The sequence below is a fragment of the Odocoileus virginianus genome, chromosome 24, assembly GCF_023699985.2.
Source record: "Odocoileus virginianus isolate 20LAN1187 ecotype Illinois chromosome 24, Ovbor_1.2, whole genome shotgun sequence".
NCBI classification, from domain to species: Eukaryota; Metazoa; Chordata; class Mammalia; order Artiodactyla; family Cervidae; genus Odocoileus; species Odocoileus virginianus.
In genome coordinates this window covers 44,771,401-44,791,814 of record NC_069697.1, presented here as the reverse complement: position 1 = coordinate 44,791,814, position 20,414 = coordinate 44,771,401, and the positions used below count along the sequence as shown (strand labels likewise).

The 20,414-nt window shown below is 39.1% G+C and overlaps 1 protein-coding gene across 1 annotated transcript in view; it reads right to left on the bottom strand.

Moving 5' to 3' along the window:
• WIF1 (WNT inhibitory factor 1) overlaps window positions 1–20,414 on the bottom strand; it is an 81,561-nt gene that overhangs the window by 28,128 nt on the left and 33,019 nt on the right. Inside the window, exon 3 of the mRNA XM_070454651.1 lies at window positions 2,101–2,209. Coding sequence (XP_070310752.1) covers window positions 2,101–2,209 — 109 coding nt within the window. The remainder of the gene's footprint in view (window positions 1–2,100; window positions 2,210–20,414) is intronic.

The following is a 20,414-nucleotide window of genomic DNA, read 5'->3' as shown; positions in this document are numbered from 1 at the left end:
ATGGGCACCTATGCCAGGAGATTAGAAAAACTCTGTGCTTATTTAGTCCCCAACTCTTACAGTGCTGGGATGTGTCAATACAGATACATTTGGAAGTAGTAGATAATCACAATTTGAAAATGGACTCTGTAAGGGTGCCTGATTTCCTGTTTCATCAACTTAAATGAGCTCCATAGGGAGGAAACCATAGACAAAATGAAAGGGCAACCTATGGACTAGGAGACAATATTCACAAATGATGTGACTGACAAGGGGCTAATCTCCAAAATATGCAAACAGGTCATACAGCTCAATATCAAAAAAACGAACCACCCAATCAGAAAATGGGCAGAAGATCCAAACAGATATTTCTCCAAAGAAGAGATGCAGACAGCCAACAGGTACATGAAAAGATGCTCAGTATCACTAATTATTAGAGAAACACAAATCAAAACTAAAATGACATACCACCTCACATTGGTCAGAATGGCCATCGTTAAAAAGACTACAAATAATGAATGCTGTCCATCACAAATGAAAGATAGTTTTGACCACAGAGGATTTTAAACCCTCCTCAAAAAAAAATAAAACGTAAATGATAAGTTGAGAAAAACTACAATCAACAAATATTTTACAGTGAGCTTTGCAAATTAATGAAAAGAACCACAAAAAATGAGTACAACACACAGACATTTTACATTGTCTAACAGATACAAGAAAATAGACTCCTACCTCAATAGGCATTTAAAAAATCAAATCAAAAGAACATTGAGAAACCATTTTTCACTTTTTAAGCCAGCTAAACAGCTAACATGATTAATAACCCATATTGATGAGACTGCAATAAGTCAGGCTCTCTGCCACACTGCTAGCCAAGGTACCAATGGGTACAACCTTTGCGGAAAGTAATTTGGGATTTTGGCAATTTGTTCTAAGAGCCTTTAAAAAACTTCAAGTTCATATCTTTTGACACAATAATTTTACCTCTAAGAAACTATTTTAACAAAATAATGAGATGAACTTTAAGATTCTGCTACACACATTAATCCAACAAGTGTTTTCTGAATGCCCATTCTATGCAGGGCCTTGTATTGACAGTTGTAATGTATTGTCCATCTATTACTTTAAAAAAAGTATGGTTACTGTGATGTTTTTAGTATACAAAACCTAAAAACAATCTAAGTAACATACAATAAGGAAGCATAAATTATGGTAGGTTCATAAAATAGAATATTATAAAGGCATTAAGAACAACTTTTGGAAAAATCTGCAATGACATGGGAAAATGCTTATGTTAAAATATTAAAAGCCAGAAAAACATTATGTAAAAACAATATATAGCATTACTACAATTATGTAAGAAAAATAGACTTAAGGCAGAAGGAAATATTGCAACATGTTAACATAAGAGATCTCTGTATTTTTCTAAAAGTCATAAAACCTGGGCTCCAGTTTCAGCTCCACCACTCACTACTAATATATGACTTTGGGAAAGTCAGTTAAACCTCACAAGCCTAGATTTTCTAATTTGTAAAATGGAGATGTAATTCAAGCCTTGACTCTCTCCCAGAACGTGAATTAGATAATGCATGAATTGGTGCTTTGTAAGCTGAAAAGTTCTAAATACCTAACTGCATACTGTACTTTCTAAGCAGAGAAGGATGATTAGATCTGAAAGACTGAACCCTTTTATACCACTTTGCATGTCTCTTCTCTACTTCAAATTCCTATTAAATACAATGTTCATTTAGGGGAAGTTTTTCTTGATTTATCCCATTCCCTCTCAATCACTTAATTTGCATCTTTGCCACATTTATATGCATTACATTAATTAGCACTTGTTGCCAAGTATATTTCATACAGTGACTTTCTTTTTTTAATCTGGAATCATTTATGAACTGAATTTTTAGGAAATTCTAAAACTTCCATTTCTTCACGCCTATCCTAATGTTTTGTCCAAAGGAAATTGGGACATAACAACTGATTTGCCCTAAAATCAATAGCTCTCTTCAAGAAAACATCCTGTAATCTCTCTGATGGATGACATCTGGATCTAAAATAGTATTCCCACCACTATTATATTTTAAGCATAAACCTTTCTCTGAGGCAAAGACCACCCACCTGACGCCTTGTGAGGCACTGTTCCCAGAAGAGGGACATTGACGGTTGGGTCTGCCATGATGCCTTTATCCAAGGAGCGCAAGGACAGGAATTCATAGAAGTATTCTGCCTACAACAAAAGGCATTGACAATCAGTACCATGGAAACCACAGAGAGTGGGAAGGCACTTCTCAATTCATCATCCCTCTGATGGAATACTGACATTTTTCACCATAGGAATTCTGGAACACACGACACCTAAAATATTGTGTAGGCATAACTCTCTCTTCTGGGTTTTAGAACTCTAGAATTAAGACTGCTTGGAGAGAAGTGATTCTTTCAAAACATTAATAACACATATCCAAGATATTTACAAGGTAGTCTTTTAGCTTAAAAGGATTGAGAAAAATGCTCTGAAGGAAATAGGTGATGTCAAAACAATCTTCAACTAGCCCTTATAAAATCCATCTGTTTCTTGGGTCATACTTTAATTCTTTTCAAATGTGAAGTGAGGTTTTTTTAATCAGAATTTGGAAAGACATAATAAATAAGTGATAGTGAAAGAAGAAACCTACGTGCAAAAGAAGATATGAAAGTCCAGAGTTTAATGATCTTGGTGTTAACATCTATTTTTCAGTATCATTCCCTTTGGAAGGTTTATATAACATCTCAATTTAATTATGGAGAGAAAAGCCTAAAAATGTAAAAACCACCTCTGCAATATGACAATGAGCCATAAAACTTTACATTGTAAACATTTTTCACTTTCCCACTGAGTCTAGTTGAGAAGATGATGCTTGTTACTTGAATGGCCACGAACTACTGAAAGTAGTAATGTATAATCTCACTGTAGAGGTTCGATGCTTAACTGATTCTCATCTGGGTTATTAAAAGGACTTGTAATGGAAACAATATGCTCTTGCTTAGGAACAAAGAACAATCAATAAATCATACAGATATCAAAATGAGAGTTAGGCCGACTAAGTGGTTCTGCAGTTATCTGCAGAGATATCCAGAATTTGGATTGGTTAATTAAGCTGATTACATAAACATGGGCTAGGAAGAGGTTTAAAAAAATTACAGCCTTTCTTACATGCAGTATAAAAAATTTACATGCATTACGAAACTTATTTTCCAACATGGAAGATATGAGAGATACATGGTAGACACTGGCACAACTTTCTGCTGTAAGTCACAATATCAATGAACTACGCATTAACTTCATGAGTAAGATCATGTAAAAGGTTAATCTTAGAAGGTAATCTGTAGGGATACTGTCTATACCTGTATCAAGTTGAAAAGCACTTCAAGGTTTTACCAGGTCAAAAGGAGCACCTTCATTAACCAAAATTCCACTGCAACTGTTTGACTTGTGTCAGTGGTTCCATAAGACCACTGTGAAGGGTTCCCTGGGTGGGTAAAAATGTTGTGTGAATTAATTTTACTAAATTCATTCATTAGGAGGGCCTTGAGGATAAAGGGTCATCAAAGAGTTAATTCCTACCTTGTTTAAGGGAAGGCAGAAAATTGCAAGAAGTCTGATGAAAGGAGTATCATCAGGAAAGGTCATTCAATTGAATGAATTCCTTTGAAACCAAGAACATTAATTATGTCCCTTCAAGAAAATCAATTATTATTAAAAATGGGCTACTTCTTAGATGGCATTTCATGAATTCAAGTGTTTTAAATGACTTCTACCAGCTGTACTTCCCTCTACACTTAATTAGATAATATCTATCATTTCACATTTTGTTCTAAAACATATCTTGGTTGGCATTATAAAGGATTTGATGCTGTATGCCTTTATAATTAATAACTTTTGGTTATTTATATTACCAAGTACAGTAATAATAACTAGCAACAATAAAACAACAATCACTCATGAACTGCATACCACAAGCCAAGACTTACTCGAAATATTTGTATTTGTAGTACATTTAACACTGGAAAAGGGCTGGGTGAACAGAGTGCAAATATGTTGAAAATAAAACAATTCAGTTTTATTGAAAATAAAACAGTTTGAAGCTATATTGCTTCAAATACTACAGGTTATCATTTGCTGCTCCATAATTATACCTTTGAGCTTTATCACATTATACATTAAATCTATGTTTATGTGGATGATATGTTTTAAAATTGCATTTATAAAAACAAATAATTTCAGCAAGTTTTAAAAATGATTTTTTGGGTTAATAAGAAAAAGGATGAAAGACAAGAGATGAAGATTAAAACAATGACTGCATAGGATTGATGGTAACTGATTTTTTGCCTTTTCTCTCCCTCCCAAATTTTCTACATGTGGTTCCACGCCTTTCATAGTGAAATAAATACTTATTTAGCAACAGACATAAATCATATACCCTGCTTTCAGTTCTGTGTGGCTGATGATAATCACCGGCTCTGTTTGTATAAATCTCTGATCATAGACGAAATATTCTTCTTAGGTTTTTATTCAGCATGGCTGCGCTCAGGTAACAATGTATTCAAATCTTTTGTTCTTCTTTCTGAAAGTGTGCTTCAAGAAAACAACACTCAGTATTTAAGCAGCTTCTAAATGTCTCTTTCATAAGCTTTTGATGATGTTCACCCAACGTGGGATAGAAAGAATTTCACCGAGTCCAAAAACGTAACTTCACAGAAACTTTGGGTCTCCTGTTATTATCGTTTCATAACAAACAAACACGATCTTTGCCAGTTCCTTTTAATTTTTTTAATTATCATTTGGCATGCTTCAAGTCTTAGTCATGGCATGTGGGGTCTTCGCTGCGGCGTGCGGTCTCTCTTGTGACAGGCAGGCTCAGGAGTTGCAGCGCGTGGGATCTAGGACACACAGGCTCCGTAGTTGTGGCACACAGGCTTAGTTGCCCTGTGGTATGTGGGATTTTAGTTCCCTGACCAGGGATTGAACCCGAGCCCCCTGCATTGCAAGGCAGACTGTTAACCATGGACCACCAGGAAAAAGTCCCTCCTGTTGTTTTTCAGTGTGATCATGTAAGGTGGGCTGGGAAGCATAAATGTGCTATATTCAGTCCCAGCGAGTCTACAATTAGCGTTGGCATGACCTCACTGCAGGATGTAGCTGGGTTTAATGAACTCATCTGGCCAACCAATACTCTGATCTAATCAATCACAAATTTCACAGTAGGGTGACCCTTTGATTTCTTTGAGAATCAGTAAACATCATGGCTTTTCTGCTACAACTCTAAGACTATCACAAAGCAGGAACTGGTCAAAACAGTTTCTTCTTTGGATTTTATCAGCAACAGACAGTTGCCAGAGAAAACCACTTTTATTTGTTTGGCTTTCTTTTTAGAGATATTGATGCTCTAATCTCTAAAATAAACTATTTTCTTCATACATGGTATATTTGTTTTTAAAAGAAGTTTGTTTATGTCCACTGCCTTCTTAAAAACTCTAAGTTGAAAATCACTTAGAAATTGACCAATTCTTTGTCTGATAGTGGAACAGACTTCTTTCAAAGTTTCACTGTCATTATAAAGCAATCTATCCAAACCACCAATACCATATAAAGGTTTTTACAAATAAATTATCATCACCATGAGGTCGAGATGAAATATATTCCTCATTTAAATTAAGAGCTTAAATACTTCCCTCAAAGTCATAGAAAATGGTTGATGAAATAAGTGATAGATTTATTAATGTTATAACTCCTAGATAGGATGTTCTGCTTTTACTTTATTTATAATAAAATAAATATTCTTAGTCCCAAACTCTCCTGGAAAAACTTATCTGGGGGCATATAAAACCTAAATTCTATGCCAAAGGGAACAGAGAGCTAGCTTTAAAGTTTGGGAACAGGTCTTACAAACTTCAGATTTATTACTAAGATAAAAGGAGCCCAGAGTACTAACTGCAATAGGGAGGGGGCATGCTGGAGAGCATAAAACCTCTATTAGGAAAAAGTACATTTTGTTATACTAAGTGACACTAGTGGAAACTCAGGTAGAAGTAACTAGGGTGCTTATTTGGGAAACACATGAAAAGATTGCCTTGTACTCAAACAAAGAATGGGTCTATTCAGAAGAATAATTCACTTCTAAATTAAGTTGCTGAGAAATCTTGCTGGCCTGGTTTGCCACGCAGTAAATTTTCTTTTCATAGAGAAGTATAAAAGACACCCAAATATTATCAAGAAAGGAGTGCTGGAGCCCATTTAACTTGCTTCCAAGCAACTTGGCTGAATATTCAAGTTGTTCCTTCCAGAAGAGATGAAGACATCATTTAAACAACAAATGGGACAACTCAGAAGGCCTTCACTCTGGCACTCTTTTTTGGGGAGACATAGAGAAAGGAAGCAGAGAACCGCATTAACCATTGGAGGGAATGGAGAGAATCCAGTATTTCTTTTTCACCTTTGAAGTTCCGAGTTTATGGTGTACACTTAATCTAATAAGCACAATAACTGCAGGAACCTCTGAGTTAAGAATCAAAGGTTCTTCATAAAACCATGGCTCTCAAACCCTTTTCAACTTCATGTATTATGATGTTGGCCTAAGCATTCATGGGAAAACACTAAAACAGTAAAGGCATCATATCTGTCCCCCCTAAAATTTCAAGTAACTAAAAACTACAGAATATAGTGCTGTAAAGTTTGAAATTTTACAAATAATTTTTGCTAAGTGTTTACTATACTCCAGTCACCGTTCATTTAATTCTGACAACAACCTACTACTATTATAGCATACAAGTATGTTCCGATTAGGCCCTGAGCGTGAGAATTACTAAAGGAATATAAAATAGCTCTTATACAGTATGTGAAAGGCAAGAAGAAATCTACTAAAATAAGAAAGGAAAATAGTTCAATGTTGAAGTTCCAAACAAAACGAATAAGCATGCCTGATGTTTAAAATAATCTGACGCCTGAATGTCTAGACCCCAAATTGCCAGATCTCACATTCTTTCTCAGCATTCTTCTTGTCACCTCTCTGCAAAATTTCATCCTTCAAATTCGCAACTTGTTATCCTTGGATTCTATGACAGTCTGCTGATTCTTCTCTTGCTTTTCCTGCATTTCCTTATTAAGGCTCCTATCAGCTCACAATCTCAGAAAACTCACTAGGACCCAAACTTCAGCTCTTCAGTCTTTATAGTCTGTTGTAAAACTCCTGCACTTTCACAGACTGAACTTTTTCCCCTGAGAAACGAGATGCTTGGTGTGAATAGTTCACACCACGTCATGGCTCTGCTTGTGCGCACAGGGCTTCCCCACCTGATTTCTTAGTTTCTGTTGACAGTATTATCATTTTTGCATGACAAAGGTAGTGAACTTCAGAGTTGTCATTTCTTGCCTCTCCCGATAGCCAGACACCAAAATCTTATCCTTGTCTCTCCATAATCTCTTTTGAGCCTGTCTCTTCCATTTCCATTGCTTCCATCTTAACTCAGACTTTATTTTCTCAAGGTGGCATTACTGTAAAATTTCTGAAATATCCTTCCTCCCTGCCTCTTTAATGCCATAACATAAGCTAATATGTCTAACTGAAACATCACTTTTTTACTGAAGTATAATTTACAATATTGTGTTGTTTTCAGGTGTACCATACAGTGATTCAGTATTTTTGCAGATTATATTCCATAACAGATTATTACAAGATAGTGGGTATAATTATCATTGCTATCCAGTATATCTTTGCTGCTCATCTATTTTATATATAGTAATTTATATTTCTTAATCCTATACTCCTAATTTTTTCTTGGGGATGGTCTTGATCCCTGTCTCCTGTACAATGTCATGAACCTCTGTCCATGGTTCATCAGGCACTCTATCAGATCTAGTCCCTTAAATCTATTTCTCACTTTCATTGTATAATCATAAGGGATTTGATTTCAGTCATACCTGAATGGTCTAGTTTTCCCCACTTTCTTCAATTTAAGTCTGAATTTGGCAATAAGGAGTTCATGATCTGACTCTACCAAAGACTTTGACTGTGTGGATCACAATAAACTGGAAAATTCTGAAAGAGATGGGAATACCAGACCACCTGACCTGCCTCTTGAGAAATCTGTATGTAGATCATGAAGCAACAGTTAGAACTGGACACGGAACAACAGACTGGTTCCAAACAGGTAAAGGAGTATGTCAGGGCTGTATATTGTCACCCTGCTTATTTAACTTATATGCCGAGTTCATCATGAGAAACGCTGGGCTGGAGGAAGCACAAGCTGGAATCAAGATTGCCGAGAGAAATATCAATAACTTCAGATATGCAGACGACACCACCCTTATGGCAGAAAGTGAAGAAGAACTAAAGAGCCTCTTGATGAAAGTGAAAGAGGAGAGTGAAAAAGTTGGCTTAAAGCTCAACATTCAGAAAACTAAGATCTTGGCATCCGGTCCCATCACTTCATGGCAAATGGATGGGTAAACAGTGGAAAGAGTGGCTGACTTTATTTTGGGGGGCTCCAAAATCACTGCAGATGGTGATTGCAGCCATGAAATTAAAAGACTCTTTCTCCTTAGAAGGAAAGTGATGACCAACCTAGACAGCATATTAAAAAGCAGAAACATTACTTGGTCAACAAAGGTCCATCTAGTCAAGGCTATGGTTTTTCCAGTAGTCATGTATGGATGTGAAAGTTGGATTATAAAGAAAGCTGAGCGCCAAAGAATTGATGCTTTTGAACTGTTGTGTTGGAAAAGACTCTTGAGAGTCCATTGGACTGCAAGGAGATCCAACCAGTCCATCCTAAAGGAAATCAGTTCTGGGTGTTCATTGGAAGGACTAATGTTGAAGCTGAAACTCCAATATTTTGGCCACCTGATATGAAGAACTGACTCATTTGAAAAGACCCTGATGTTGGAAAAGATTGAAGGCAGGAGGAGAAGGGGACAACAGAGGATGAGATGGTTAGATGGCATCACCAACTCAGTGGACATGAGTTTGAGTAAACTCCAGGAGTTGGTGATGGACAGGGAGGCCTGGCGTGTTGTGGTTCATGCGGTCGCAGGGAGTCGGACACGACTGAGCAACTGAACTGAACTGATACTCCTGATTTGCCTTTCCCTAATTCCCTCTGCCTTTTAGTAATCACAAGTTTGTTTTCTCTATCTGTGAGTCTGTTTCGGTTTTGAATATAAATTTTCCCTTATGGCTCAGACAGTAAAGAATCTGCCTACAATGTAGGAAACCCGAGTTTGATCCCTGGGTTGGGAAGATCCTCTGGAGAAGGAAACGGCAAACCACCCCAGTATTTCTGCCTGGAGAATTCCATGGACAGAGGAGTCTTGAGGGCTATAGTCCATGGGCTCACAAAGAGTTAGATGTGACTGAGTGACTAACAACACTTACTTGCATTATTGTTTCAGATTCCAGATATAAGTGGTATCATATAGCATTTTTCTTTTCTTCTCACTTCACTAAGCATAATATTCTCTAGATCCAGCCATGTTGCTGCAGATGGCAGTATTTCTTTTTTATGGTGGAGTAATATTCCATTGTGTTGGTTGCTCAGTTGTGTCTGAGTTGCTCTTTGTGACCCCCATGAACTGTAGCCTGCCAGGCTCCTCTGTCTATGGAATTCTCCAGGCAAGAATACTGAAGTGGGTTAGCCATTCCCTTCTTCAAGGGATCTTCTCAACCCAGGGATCAAACCTGGGTCTCCTACATTGCAGGCAAATTCTTTACCATCTGAGCCACCAAGGAAGCCCTGGATTTAGAAGAGGCAGAGGAACCAGAGATCAAGTTGCCAATATCTGTTGGATCTTAGAAAAAGCAAGGGAATTCCAGAAAAACATCTATTTCTGCTTCATTGACTACACTGAAGCCTTTGACTGTGTGGATCACAACAAACTGTGGAATATTCTTTAACAGATGGGAATACCAGACCACCTTACCTGTCTCCTGTGAAACCTGTATCCAAGTCAAGAAGCAACAGTTAGAACTGGACATGGAACAGTGGACTGGTTCAAAATTGGGAAAGGAGTACATCAAGTCTGTATAGTGTCATCCTGCTTATTTAACTTCCATGCAGAGTACATCATGTGAAATGCCAGGCTAGAAAATCACAAGTTAGCATCAAAATTGCCAGCAGAAATAACAACCTCAGATATGCAGATGATACCACTCTAATGGCAGAAAGTGATGAGGAAGTAAAGAGCCTCTTGTTGAAGGTGAAAGAGGAGAGTGAAAACCTGGCTTAAAACTCAGCATTCAAAAAATGAAGATTATGGAATCTGGTCCCATACTTCACGGTAAATAGATGGGGAAAAATGGAAACAGTGACAGACTTTATTTTCTTGGGCTCCAAAATCACTGCGGATGGAGACTGCAGCCAGGAAATTAAAAGATGCTTCCTCCTTGGAAGAAAAGCTATGACAAACCTAGACAGTGTATTAAAAAGCAGAGAGATCATTTTGCCAACAGAGGTCTGTATAGTCAAAGCTACAGTTTTACCAGTAGTCTTGTACAGATGTGAGGGTTGGACCAGAAGGAAGGCTGAGCACTAAAGAAGTGATGCTTTCAAAGCGTGGTGCTGGAGAAGACTCTTGAGAGTTCCTTGGACTGCAAGGAGATCAAACCAGTCAATCCTAAAGGAAATCAATCCTGAACATTCATTGGAAGGGCTGATGCTAAAGCTAAAGTTCCAGTACTTTGGCCTCCTTATGAGAAAAGCAGATTCACTGGAAAGGACCTTGATGCTGGGAAAGATTGAGAGCAGGAGGAGAAGGGGGTGACAGAGGACGAAATAGTGGGATGGCATCACTGAGTCAATGGACATGCTGCTGCTAAGTCACTTCAGTCGTGTCCAACCCTGTGCGACCCCATAAACAGCAGCCCACCAGGCTCCCCCATCCCTGGGATTCTCCAGGCAAGAACACTGGAGTGCATTGCCACTTCCTTCTCCAGTGCATGAGAGTGAAAAGTGAAAGTGAAGTCACTCAGTTGTGTCCGACCTTTCGCGACCCCATGGACCGCAGCCCACCAGGCTCCTCCGTCCATGGGATTTTCCAGGCAAGAGTACTGGAGTGGGGTGCCATTTTCTTCTCCAGTCAATGGACATGAGTTTGAGCAAATGCCGGGAAATAGTGAAGGACAGGGAGACCTGCCGTTCTACAGTCCATGGGGCCACAAAGAGTCGGACATGGCTGAGCAACTGAGCACCAGCAGTGTGCTGTTGTATGATGTACCACGCCTTTATTTACTCCTCTGTTGGACATTGAGGTTGCTTCTATGTCCTGGCTATTGTAAACAGTGCTGCTATGAACATAGGGGTGTGTGTATCTTTTTGACTTAGTATCACTTTTGTCACATCACAATTCCCCTATTTCTCCTTATCTCCAGGATAAGGCCTTTGGCCTGTTTGAATGCTCTCCAAAATTTGGCTCCATATTTCTCTTATTTCTTAATATTCTGCAACAGGGACATGCTGCTGGAGCTCAACTGGCCTGCTTTGAACATACCAGAGCCATGCCTGTATTCCAGTGTTTTCACTTACACTGACCCGTGTGTGTGTGCGCTAAGTTGCGTCAGTCGTGTCTGACTCTTCGCGAGTCAGACTGTAGCCCACCAGGCTCTTCTGACTGTAGGACGTCCCAGGCAAGAATACTGGAGTGGGTTGCCCTGTTCTTCTCCAGAGGATATTCCTGACCCAGGGATCAAACCTGGGCCTCCTGCAGCTCCTGCATTGCAGGCGGATTCTTTACTGCTGAGCCACTGGGAAGCCCATACTGACCTGTGATAGGACTTAAACCAATCTGACCCTTAAACATGTATTACCATGTATTATTAAGAAACTTTTCACATGGGTATATCATGTATTCTCATGTACATCTTGCATTCTTTGTGTTAAGAATGGGATTATATATTTTTTTCCAGCACTCTACTGGAGATTCACTCAGCTTTGTACACAGCACAAGAGATTTAATAAATATTTGCTGAATGAATGAATGACCTACCAGGAAGCATTCAGATGTGTAAGCCCAGTGCATCCAGAACACTCTGTTGTGGTGAAGTGTCATTAGCCTCTGATTCTACTGACATGCAGCAGCTTCTCTGTTTTGGCAATTGGTAAATTACTTTTACGGGTTGAAAGAGTCTCTTTTATTTTGCTGTCTGGCCAGTCACCCCAGCATACATAGAGAATAGAGAAGGTTTTGGAAGAAAAGATCAAACAAACATTGACATTTGATATCCAGCCAATCTGGGCATAGTTTGTAACTGTTTCATGCTTGTTTAGGGACAAAACCTTGGCAATCAGGCTCCCAGAAAGAATACAAGCAAATAATGTAAACAAGGTCCAGTTCTAAAACACGACTTTGCCCAGCGCTCTTCTGGTTCATGTTTTCCACTTGCATCTCTCCTATAAGTGACATATGTATAATTATAAAGACAAGTAATTTGTATAATTTTAAAAGTTAATTAAATTTGTGAAAGGCACTCAGTTGTGTCCGATTCTTTGTGACTCCATGGACTATACAGGTCATGGAATTCTCCAGGCCAGAATCCTGGAGTGGGTAGCCTATCCCTTGGCCAGCAAATCTTCCTCACCCAGGGATTGAACCAGGGTCTCCTGCATTGCAGGTAGATTCTTTAACAATTGAGCTACCAAATTTGTAAAGTTGTATAAATTTACATGAACTTTGTGTTCTGTAAATTACAATATGCAATTGCAATGTCACTAAAATATCAGCAATGACTTTTTTCCTGCTTTCTTTTGAAACTGGCCCTAAGAGGAATTTACTTCAAAAACAAAAAGAAAAAGCACCTTCTCATGCAGGGTAGTTATTTCATCATGTCGCTGACTTGGATTAAATTGACACTGAGATTAACAAGGCTTAAAGAGAGAATTTCAATCTGCCTAGTTTTTCTATTCTAGTAATCTTTTTTTTTTTTTTTCCTATTCTAGTAATCATTTTTTATACACCCTAGACTAGACCACAGTCAGTGGACCGGTTGAGGGAGTGAAGTTATTGGAATATAATGGTAATACTAAAACTTAAAGTCCAAGTAAACACACCCGGGACCACAAGAGTTTTGTAAACTAAAACTGGCAGGAGATCACACGGTTTGGCTTCACATGAATCTGAAATATCTAAGACATTTTCCATTTTTTCCTCCTAGGGTTTGGAACTATCCTTGCTCATGCAAACCAAAAACAGACCTGGTTATCCAACAAATCCCTGGCTAGTCATTCTCTTTTAAGAGTCCTAAAGATAGGAAAGCAATGCAACAGAGAGTTAAATTGCTATTTTGTATTAGATAAAACCAAAAATTAGGATTGTTTATTTTTTTATTTATTTTTTGTGGGAGCATTAACAAGGAAGTAGAAAAGCAAAGCATTAGACAATGAAAAAGGTTTTCTTAAGTGCTTTTGAAGACTGAAAAAATGGATATCAGTGTAAAGACCATGTCCGGCTTCCTTGCTGGCTCAGTCAGTAGAAAGAATATGCCTGCAATGCAGGAGACCTGGGTTCGATCCCTGGGTCAGGAATATTCCCTGGAGAAGAAAATGGCAACCCACTCCAGAATTCTTGCCTGGGAAATCCCACAGACAGAGGAGCCTCCCAGGCTATGGTCCATGGGGTTGCAAGAGTCGGACACAACTTAGTGATTAAACTACCACCACTATCACCATAAAAACCATGTAGGGTCTAAACAAAATCCCGTTCAGCACACAGTCATCAGACTCCCAAAATTTTCCTTGGAAAGAGCAGTGGAGGTGAAGTAAGAAATAGATGGGTCCCCAGACTGAACAGCTGGTCTTTGTCAAGTAGAATAAAATTGAAGATTTGTTCTCATTCAGACACTCGAAGGACAAAGCTAATGGCAGAAAGCTGAGCTCTGCTAAGGAGATAAGATGACCTCTCCTGAGGTCAAGGAAAACTTCCCTGTCCAGGACATGTGCAGGAAGGCTCCTTGGGGGTTAAAAAAGGAGGGGTCACCACCCCATAATAATGTGGACATACTCCAACAGGCCTCTGCAGTGGGACCCATCTTAGCAAAAGGTTGCACGCGTGTATTGGGCAGAGTCTATGAACCAGTCAGGTGTGAGAAAAAAAATAATTGGCCAAAAGTAAACAAAGGCCCAGAAGTACTATCCTATATAAGTGATTTAAATCACTTCTTTACCGTGCCCCTTCTTAGAGAGGAGGCCCATATTCTTTCTCTCTGGGTGTGCCTCTGCCTAGCTTCTGACTTAGCTGTGCTTCTCATTCAGGATGCCCACACTCCTCTCTGGGTGTGTATTTCTGCCTTGCTTGTGTCTTAAACAAACTGCTTCTGTGCTCTCACATGTTACGCTGTCTCTGATGACAGACTTTGGGCCTGTTTTTGCAGTTTTTGCCTCTATGAAACATTCTGGCTTTCAAAGGAGGTAAGAGCCAGGGAAACTTTGCCTCTAGCCCCTGGGGGTCTAGCAGCTAGGATTCCTGGTTTTTGTCTAGGTTACCCAGTTCAACTCCTGGGCAGGGAACTAAGATCCCACTTTAGGACTGTTCATGGCTGTCTTTCTGAGATCACAGGCAGCAGAGGGGCCTCTGACCTTGAGGCTTCTGGGACAAGTACCCCCTTCTTAGAATAATCTTGCCCTGATTCAAACATTTGCAAAGTTATGGGTCACTGCCAAGCTAAAAATTGGGCCCTAGGAAGGAGGACTGTTTTGGGGAATATTGAGTGGGGTAGGGTAAGGGACTGAGGAAAGAAAACATCATTCCAAGAGGTGCAGATGGTACTCTGGAGACTTGGGACAGTCTGTAACTATGGGGGAAACAGTGTGGAGGAACTCAGGATCACAGCTACAATTTCTCCCAAATACTAAGGCAGAAAAGTTACTGGAGACCACGGAAGGGCTAATAAAGCAGTCTGAATGCAGGTGTCCTAGAGATGGGAGAGGGAGGGTTCAGTTCTAACAAAGAAAAAGGAATATTTTTTTCTATTTTTTCCTTCACATCTCAGGATTTATATTTCAATATATTTTTCTTAAAGCTTCAGAACTATCATTGGGTATTCATGCTTTGGATAGGGTGGGGGGAGAATGTACTAACAGTTATTTCTTCAGTAATTATTTAAAAACTGAGCAATCACCCTTTTACCTCATTTATTCTTCATCAGCAACTCATCTCCTTGTTCTCTTCGTCACACAATTCACATGGTAGTGTATTTCAGCACATCACATGTTGGGGGGACATAATGACACTTACAAAATGTACCAATAAATTTGGGTAGCACATATACATAGCAAAGTTAATATTGCATTTCTTTCAGACTTCTTTATAATATACAGTTATCTCTAGAGGTATACATATTTAATTTTATTGATAAAAAGTGCTAAAATTTTTAATGGGCTTAGAAATATTGGAGATATTTTCAATGATGGCTTGTACCATATTTAATTTTAGGTTGTATTTTTCTTAGTCTCAGCTTCAGGTAATTTTCTTCAATTATTTCATATATTTTTCTTGAATCCACATGGACTGTATTAACTTCTTTGATAAAAATCATGAAAACCAGACATTCCCCCTTAACTTTATGTTTTAAAAAATGATACATCAAACTACCTTGGTAATGGCTGTGAGATATGCCTTAATTTCACTTCTTTGTTCATATAATTTCAATTTCATATACTAGAATACTATGTGACAAGATATCCTCCAATGGTTCCTACCTAAGAGTCAAACAGAAAAAAAAAAATCTGTAATCTCATAACTAGATTTTCAGAGGCCAAAATTTAAAGAACTAGTCGAGTAATCAGTTCAGTTCAGTTCAGTTGCTCAGTTGTGTCTGACTTTTTGTGACCCCATAGACTGCAGCACGCTAGGCCTCCCTGTCCATCACCAAATCCCAGAGCTTGCTCAAACTCATGTCGATCGAGTTGGTGATGCCATCCAACCATCTCATCCTCTGTCATGCCCTTCTTCTCCTGCCTTCAATCTTTCCCAGTATCAGGGTCTTTTCCAATGAGTTAGTTCTTCACACCAGGTGATGTTGGAAAGTGTTGGAGTTTCAGGTTCAGCATCAGTCCTGCCAATTAATATTCAGGACTGATTGCCTTTAGGATGGACTGGTTGGATCTCCTTGCAGTCCAAGGGACTCTCAAGAGTCTTCTCCAATACCACAGTTCAAAAGCATCAATTCTCCGGTGCTCAGCTTTCTTTATAGTCCAACTCTCACATCTATACATGACTACTGGAAAAACCATAACTTTGACTAGACAGACCTTTGTTGGCAAAGTAATGTCTCTGCTTTTTAATATGCTGTCTAGGTTGGTCATAACTTTCCTTCCAAGGAGAAAGTGTCTTTTAATTTCATGGCTGCAATCACCATCTGCAGTGATTTTGGAGCCCCCCAAAATAAAGTCAGCCACTCTTTCCACTGTTTCCCCATCTATTTGCCATGAAGTGATGGGGCCAGATGCCATGATCTTAGTTTTCTGAATGTTGAGTTTTAAGCCAACTTTTTCACTCTCCTCTTTTACTTTCATCAAGAAGCTCTTTAGTTCTTTGCTTTCTGCCATAAGGTTGGTGTCATCTGCATATCTGAGGTGATTGATATTTCTTCTGGTAATCTTGATTCCAGCTTGTGCTTCATCCAGCCCAGCATTTCACTTAATGTACTCTGCATATAAGTTAAATAAGCAGGGTGACAATATACAGCCTTGACTTACTCCTTTCCTGATTTGGCACCAGTCTGTTGTTCCATGTCCAGTTCTAACTGTTGCTTCTTGACCTGCATACTGATTTCTCAAGAGGCAGGTCAGGTGGTCTGGTATTCCCATATCATTCAGAATATTCCACAGTTTGTTGTGATCCACACAAAGGCTTTGGCATAGTCAATAAAGCAGAAGTAGATGTGTTTCTGGAACTCTCTTGCTTTTTCGATGATCCAATGGATGTTGGCAATTTGATCTTTGGTTCCTCTGCCTTTTCTAAATCCAGCTTGAACATCTGGAAGTTCATAGTTCATGTACTGTTGAAGCCTGGTTTGGAGAATTTTGAGAATAGCTTTGCTAGCATGTGAGATGAGTGCAATTGTGTGGTAGTTTGAACATTTTTTGGCATTGCCTTTCTTTGGGATTGAAATGAAAACTGACCTTTTCCAGTCCTGTGGCCATTGCTGAGTTTTCCAAATTTGCTGGCATACTGAGTGCAGCACTTTCACAGCATCATCTTTTAGAATTTGAAACAGTTCAACTGGAATTCCATCACCTCCTCTAGCTTTGTTCGTAGTGATGCTTCCTAAGGCCCACTTGACTTCACATTCCAGTATGTCTGACTCTAGGTGAATGATCACACCATTGTGGTCATCTGTGTCATTAAGATCTTTTTCATATAGTTCTTCTGTGTATTATTGCCACCTCTTAATATCTTCTGCTTCTGTTAGGTCCATACCGTTTCTGTCCTTTACTGTGCCCATCTTTGCATGAAATGTTCCCTTGCTATCTCTAATTTTGTTCAAGAGCTCTCTAGTCTTTCCCATTCTATTGTTTTCCTCCATTTATTTGCATTGTTCACTTAAGAAAGCTTTCTTATCTCTCCTTGCCATTCTTTGGAACTCTGCATTCAGATGGGAATATCTTTCCTTTTCTCCTTTGCCTTTCACTTTTCTTCTTTTCTCAGCTATTTGTAAGGCCCCCTCAGACAACCATTTTACCTTTTTGTATTTCTTTTTCTTGGGGATGGTCTTGATCACTGCCTCCTGTACAATGTCACAAACCTCCATTTTAGATCTTCAGGCACTCTATCAGATCTAATCCCTTGAATCTGTTTGTCACTTCCATTGTATAATCATAAGGGATTTGATTTAGGTCATATTTGAATGGTCAGTGGTTTTCCCTACTTTCTTCAGTTTAAGTTTGAATTTGGCAATACAGAGTTCGTGATCTGAGCCAGCTCCCAGTCTTATTTTTGCTGAAAGATAAGACACTGAAAGATGAACTCCCCTGGTCGTAGGTGCCAAATACGCTACTGGAGAAGAGTGGAGAAATAACTCCAGAAAGAATGAAGAGATGGAGCCAAAGCGAAAACAACACCCAGTTGTGGATGTGACTGGTGATGGAAGTAAAACCGGATGCTGTAAAGAACAATATTGCATAGGAACCTAGAATGTTAGGTCCATGAATCAAGGTAAACTGGAAGTGACTGAACAGGAGATGGCAAGAATGAACATCGACATTTTAGGAATCGGTGAACTAAATTGGACTGGAATAAATGAATTTAACTCAGATGACCATTATATCTACTGCTGTGGGCAAGAATCCCTTAGAAGAAATGGAGTAGCCTTCAAAAGAGTCTAAAATGCATTACTTGGATACAATCTCAAAAATGACAGAATGGTCTCTGTTCGTCTCCAAGGCAAACCATTCAACCTCACAGTAATCCAAGTCTGTGCCCTGAGCAGTAATGCTGAAGATGCTGAAGTTGAACAGTTCAATGAATACCTACAAGACCTTCTAGAACTAACATCCAAAAAAGATGTCCTTTTCATTATGGGGACTGGAATGCAAAAGTAGGAAGTCAAGAATACCTGGAGTAACAGGAAAGTTTGACCCTGGAGTACAAAATGAAGCAGGGCAAAGGCTAACAGAGTTTTGCCAAGAGAATGCACTGGTCATAGCAAACACCCTCTTCCAACAACACAAGAGAAGACTCTACACATGGACATCACCAGATGGTCAACACCGAAATCAGATTGATTATATTCTTTGCAGCCAAAGATGGAGAAGCTCTATACAGTCAAGTAAGAGTCACCACTATAAATGTTTTTTTTTTCCCAATTATTTTTATTAGTTGGAGGCTAATTACTTTACAATATTTAGTGGTTTTTGCCATACATTGACAAGAATCAGCCATGGATTTACATGTGTTCCCCATCCTGAACCCCTCTTCCACCTCCCTCCCCATCCCATCCCTCTGGGTCATCCCAGTATAAATGTTTTTTATACTTAAGGAAAAACCATTGCCTAGAACATGTAACACAATTAGCCTATTTAATTTTCTAGGCTCCTCTGGATATTTGCTATTTTAAATTGTTACTCATACATACATCAATCATCCCTCTTCAAGAAACAAAACCAAAGGAATTTCCCGGAGAATACTGGTGCTGAAAATCCATAGTCTGAGGACTGGCTAAATCTATGTGGCCAACTCCAGTAGTTTCCAAGGATCCCTGAGCAATTCTTTTAAATATCTCTTCTCCTACACACAACAATTCCATAGACTCCTTGAAGTCCTCTGCCCATTCCTACTGTCTTCACTCAACTGATGACAATCTCTTATCCACAACACTGTTAGACAGGAATACTGTCCACTTTCCTCCATCCATCTACAAACAGGCACATCCACATTCCATCTTGCTTCCTTCCCACATCCTCTGAGTCTGGCAGCATCGATAATGCCATCTTCTCTCATTTATATTAATGTAATGAAAAGGTTAGAAACCCAACCCTGTCTCTACCAGGCTATCTTTCTTCCTCCTGTCATTATGATGCTGCCAGAGGAGGCTATACTCATGGGCTTGGTTTTCTTGCCCATCAGTCTTCTGCTCGCTACAGTATGGATTTTGCCCTCATTACTCATAACATGCTTTCCTAAAAGGTCACTGATGACTTCCAAGTTGTTAAATCCATTGAGAGCTGGACCTTGCTCCTTGGAAGAAAAGCTATGACAAACCTAGGCAGCATATTAAAAAAGCAGAGACATCACTTTGCTGATAAAGGTCTGCATAGTCAGAGCTATGGTTTTTCTAGTCGTCATGTACAGATGTGAGAGTTGGACCATAAAGAATCAACACTTTTGAACTGTGGTCCTGAGAAGACTCTTGAAAGTCCCTTGAATAGCAAGGAGATCAAACCAGTCAACCTAAAGGAAATCAACCCCGAATAGTCATTGGAAGGACTGATGCTGAAGCTTCAATACTTTGGCTACTTGATGTGAAGAGCCAACTTATTGGAAAAGAACCTGATGCTGGAAAGACTGAGTGGAGAAGGGGGTGATAGAGGATAACATGGTTGGATGGCATTCAAATCAATGATATAAGTTTGAGCAAACTCTGGGAGACACTGAACAGGGAAGCCTGGCGTGCTGCAGTCTATGGGGTCACAAAGAGTCTGACAAGAATTAGTGACTGAACAAACAAAAGTATTCTCTTAAATGTTTTTTATTACAATCAATTTCTTTTTTTTTTGACCTATACATTGCAACAATTTCTCTTCTCTCTCTCCTTCTCTGATGTCTATCTCTATGACCTTCACATGCTTCTCCTTTTATAACTGCACCTTACAAAGATTTCAGATGTGGGCCCAGACACCATTAGAGAATCCATAACTTTTGAGTTTCCATAAATATGACTGTTTTTCTGGGGAGAGTAGACTCTAGCTTT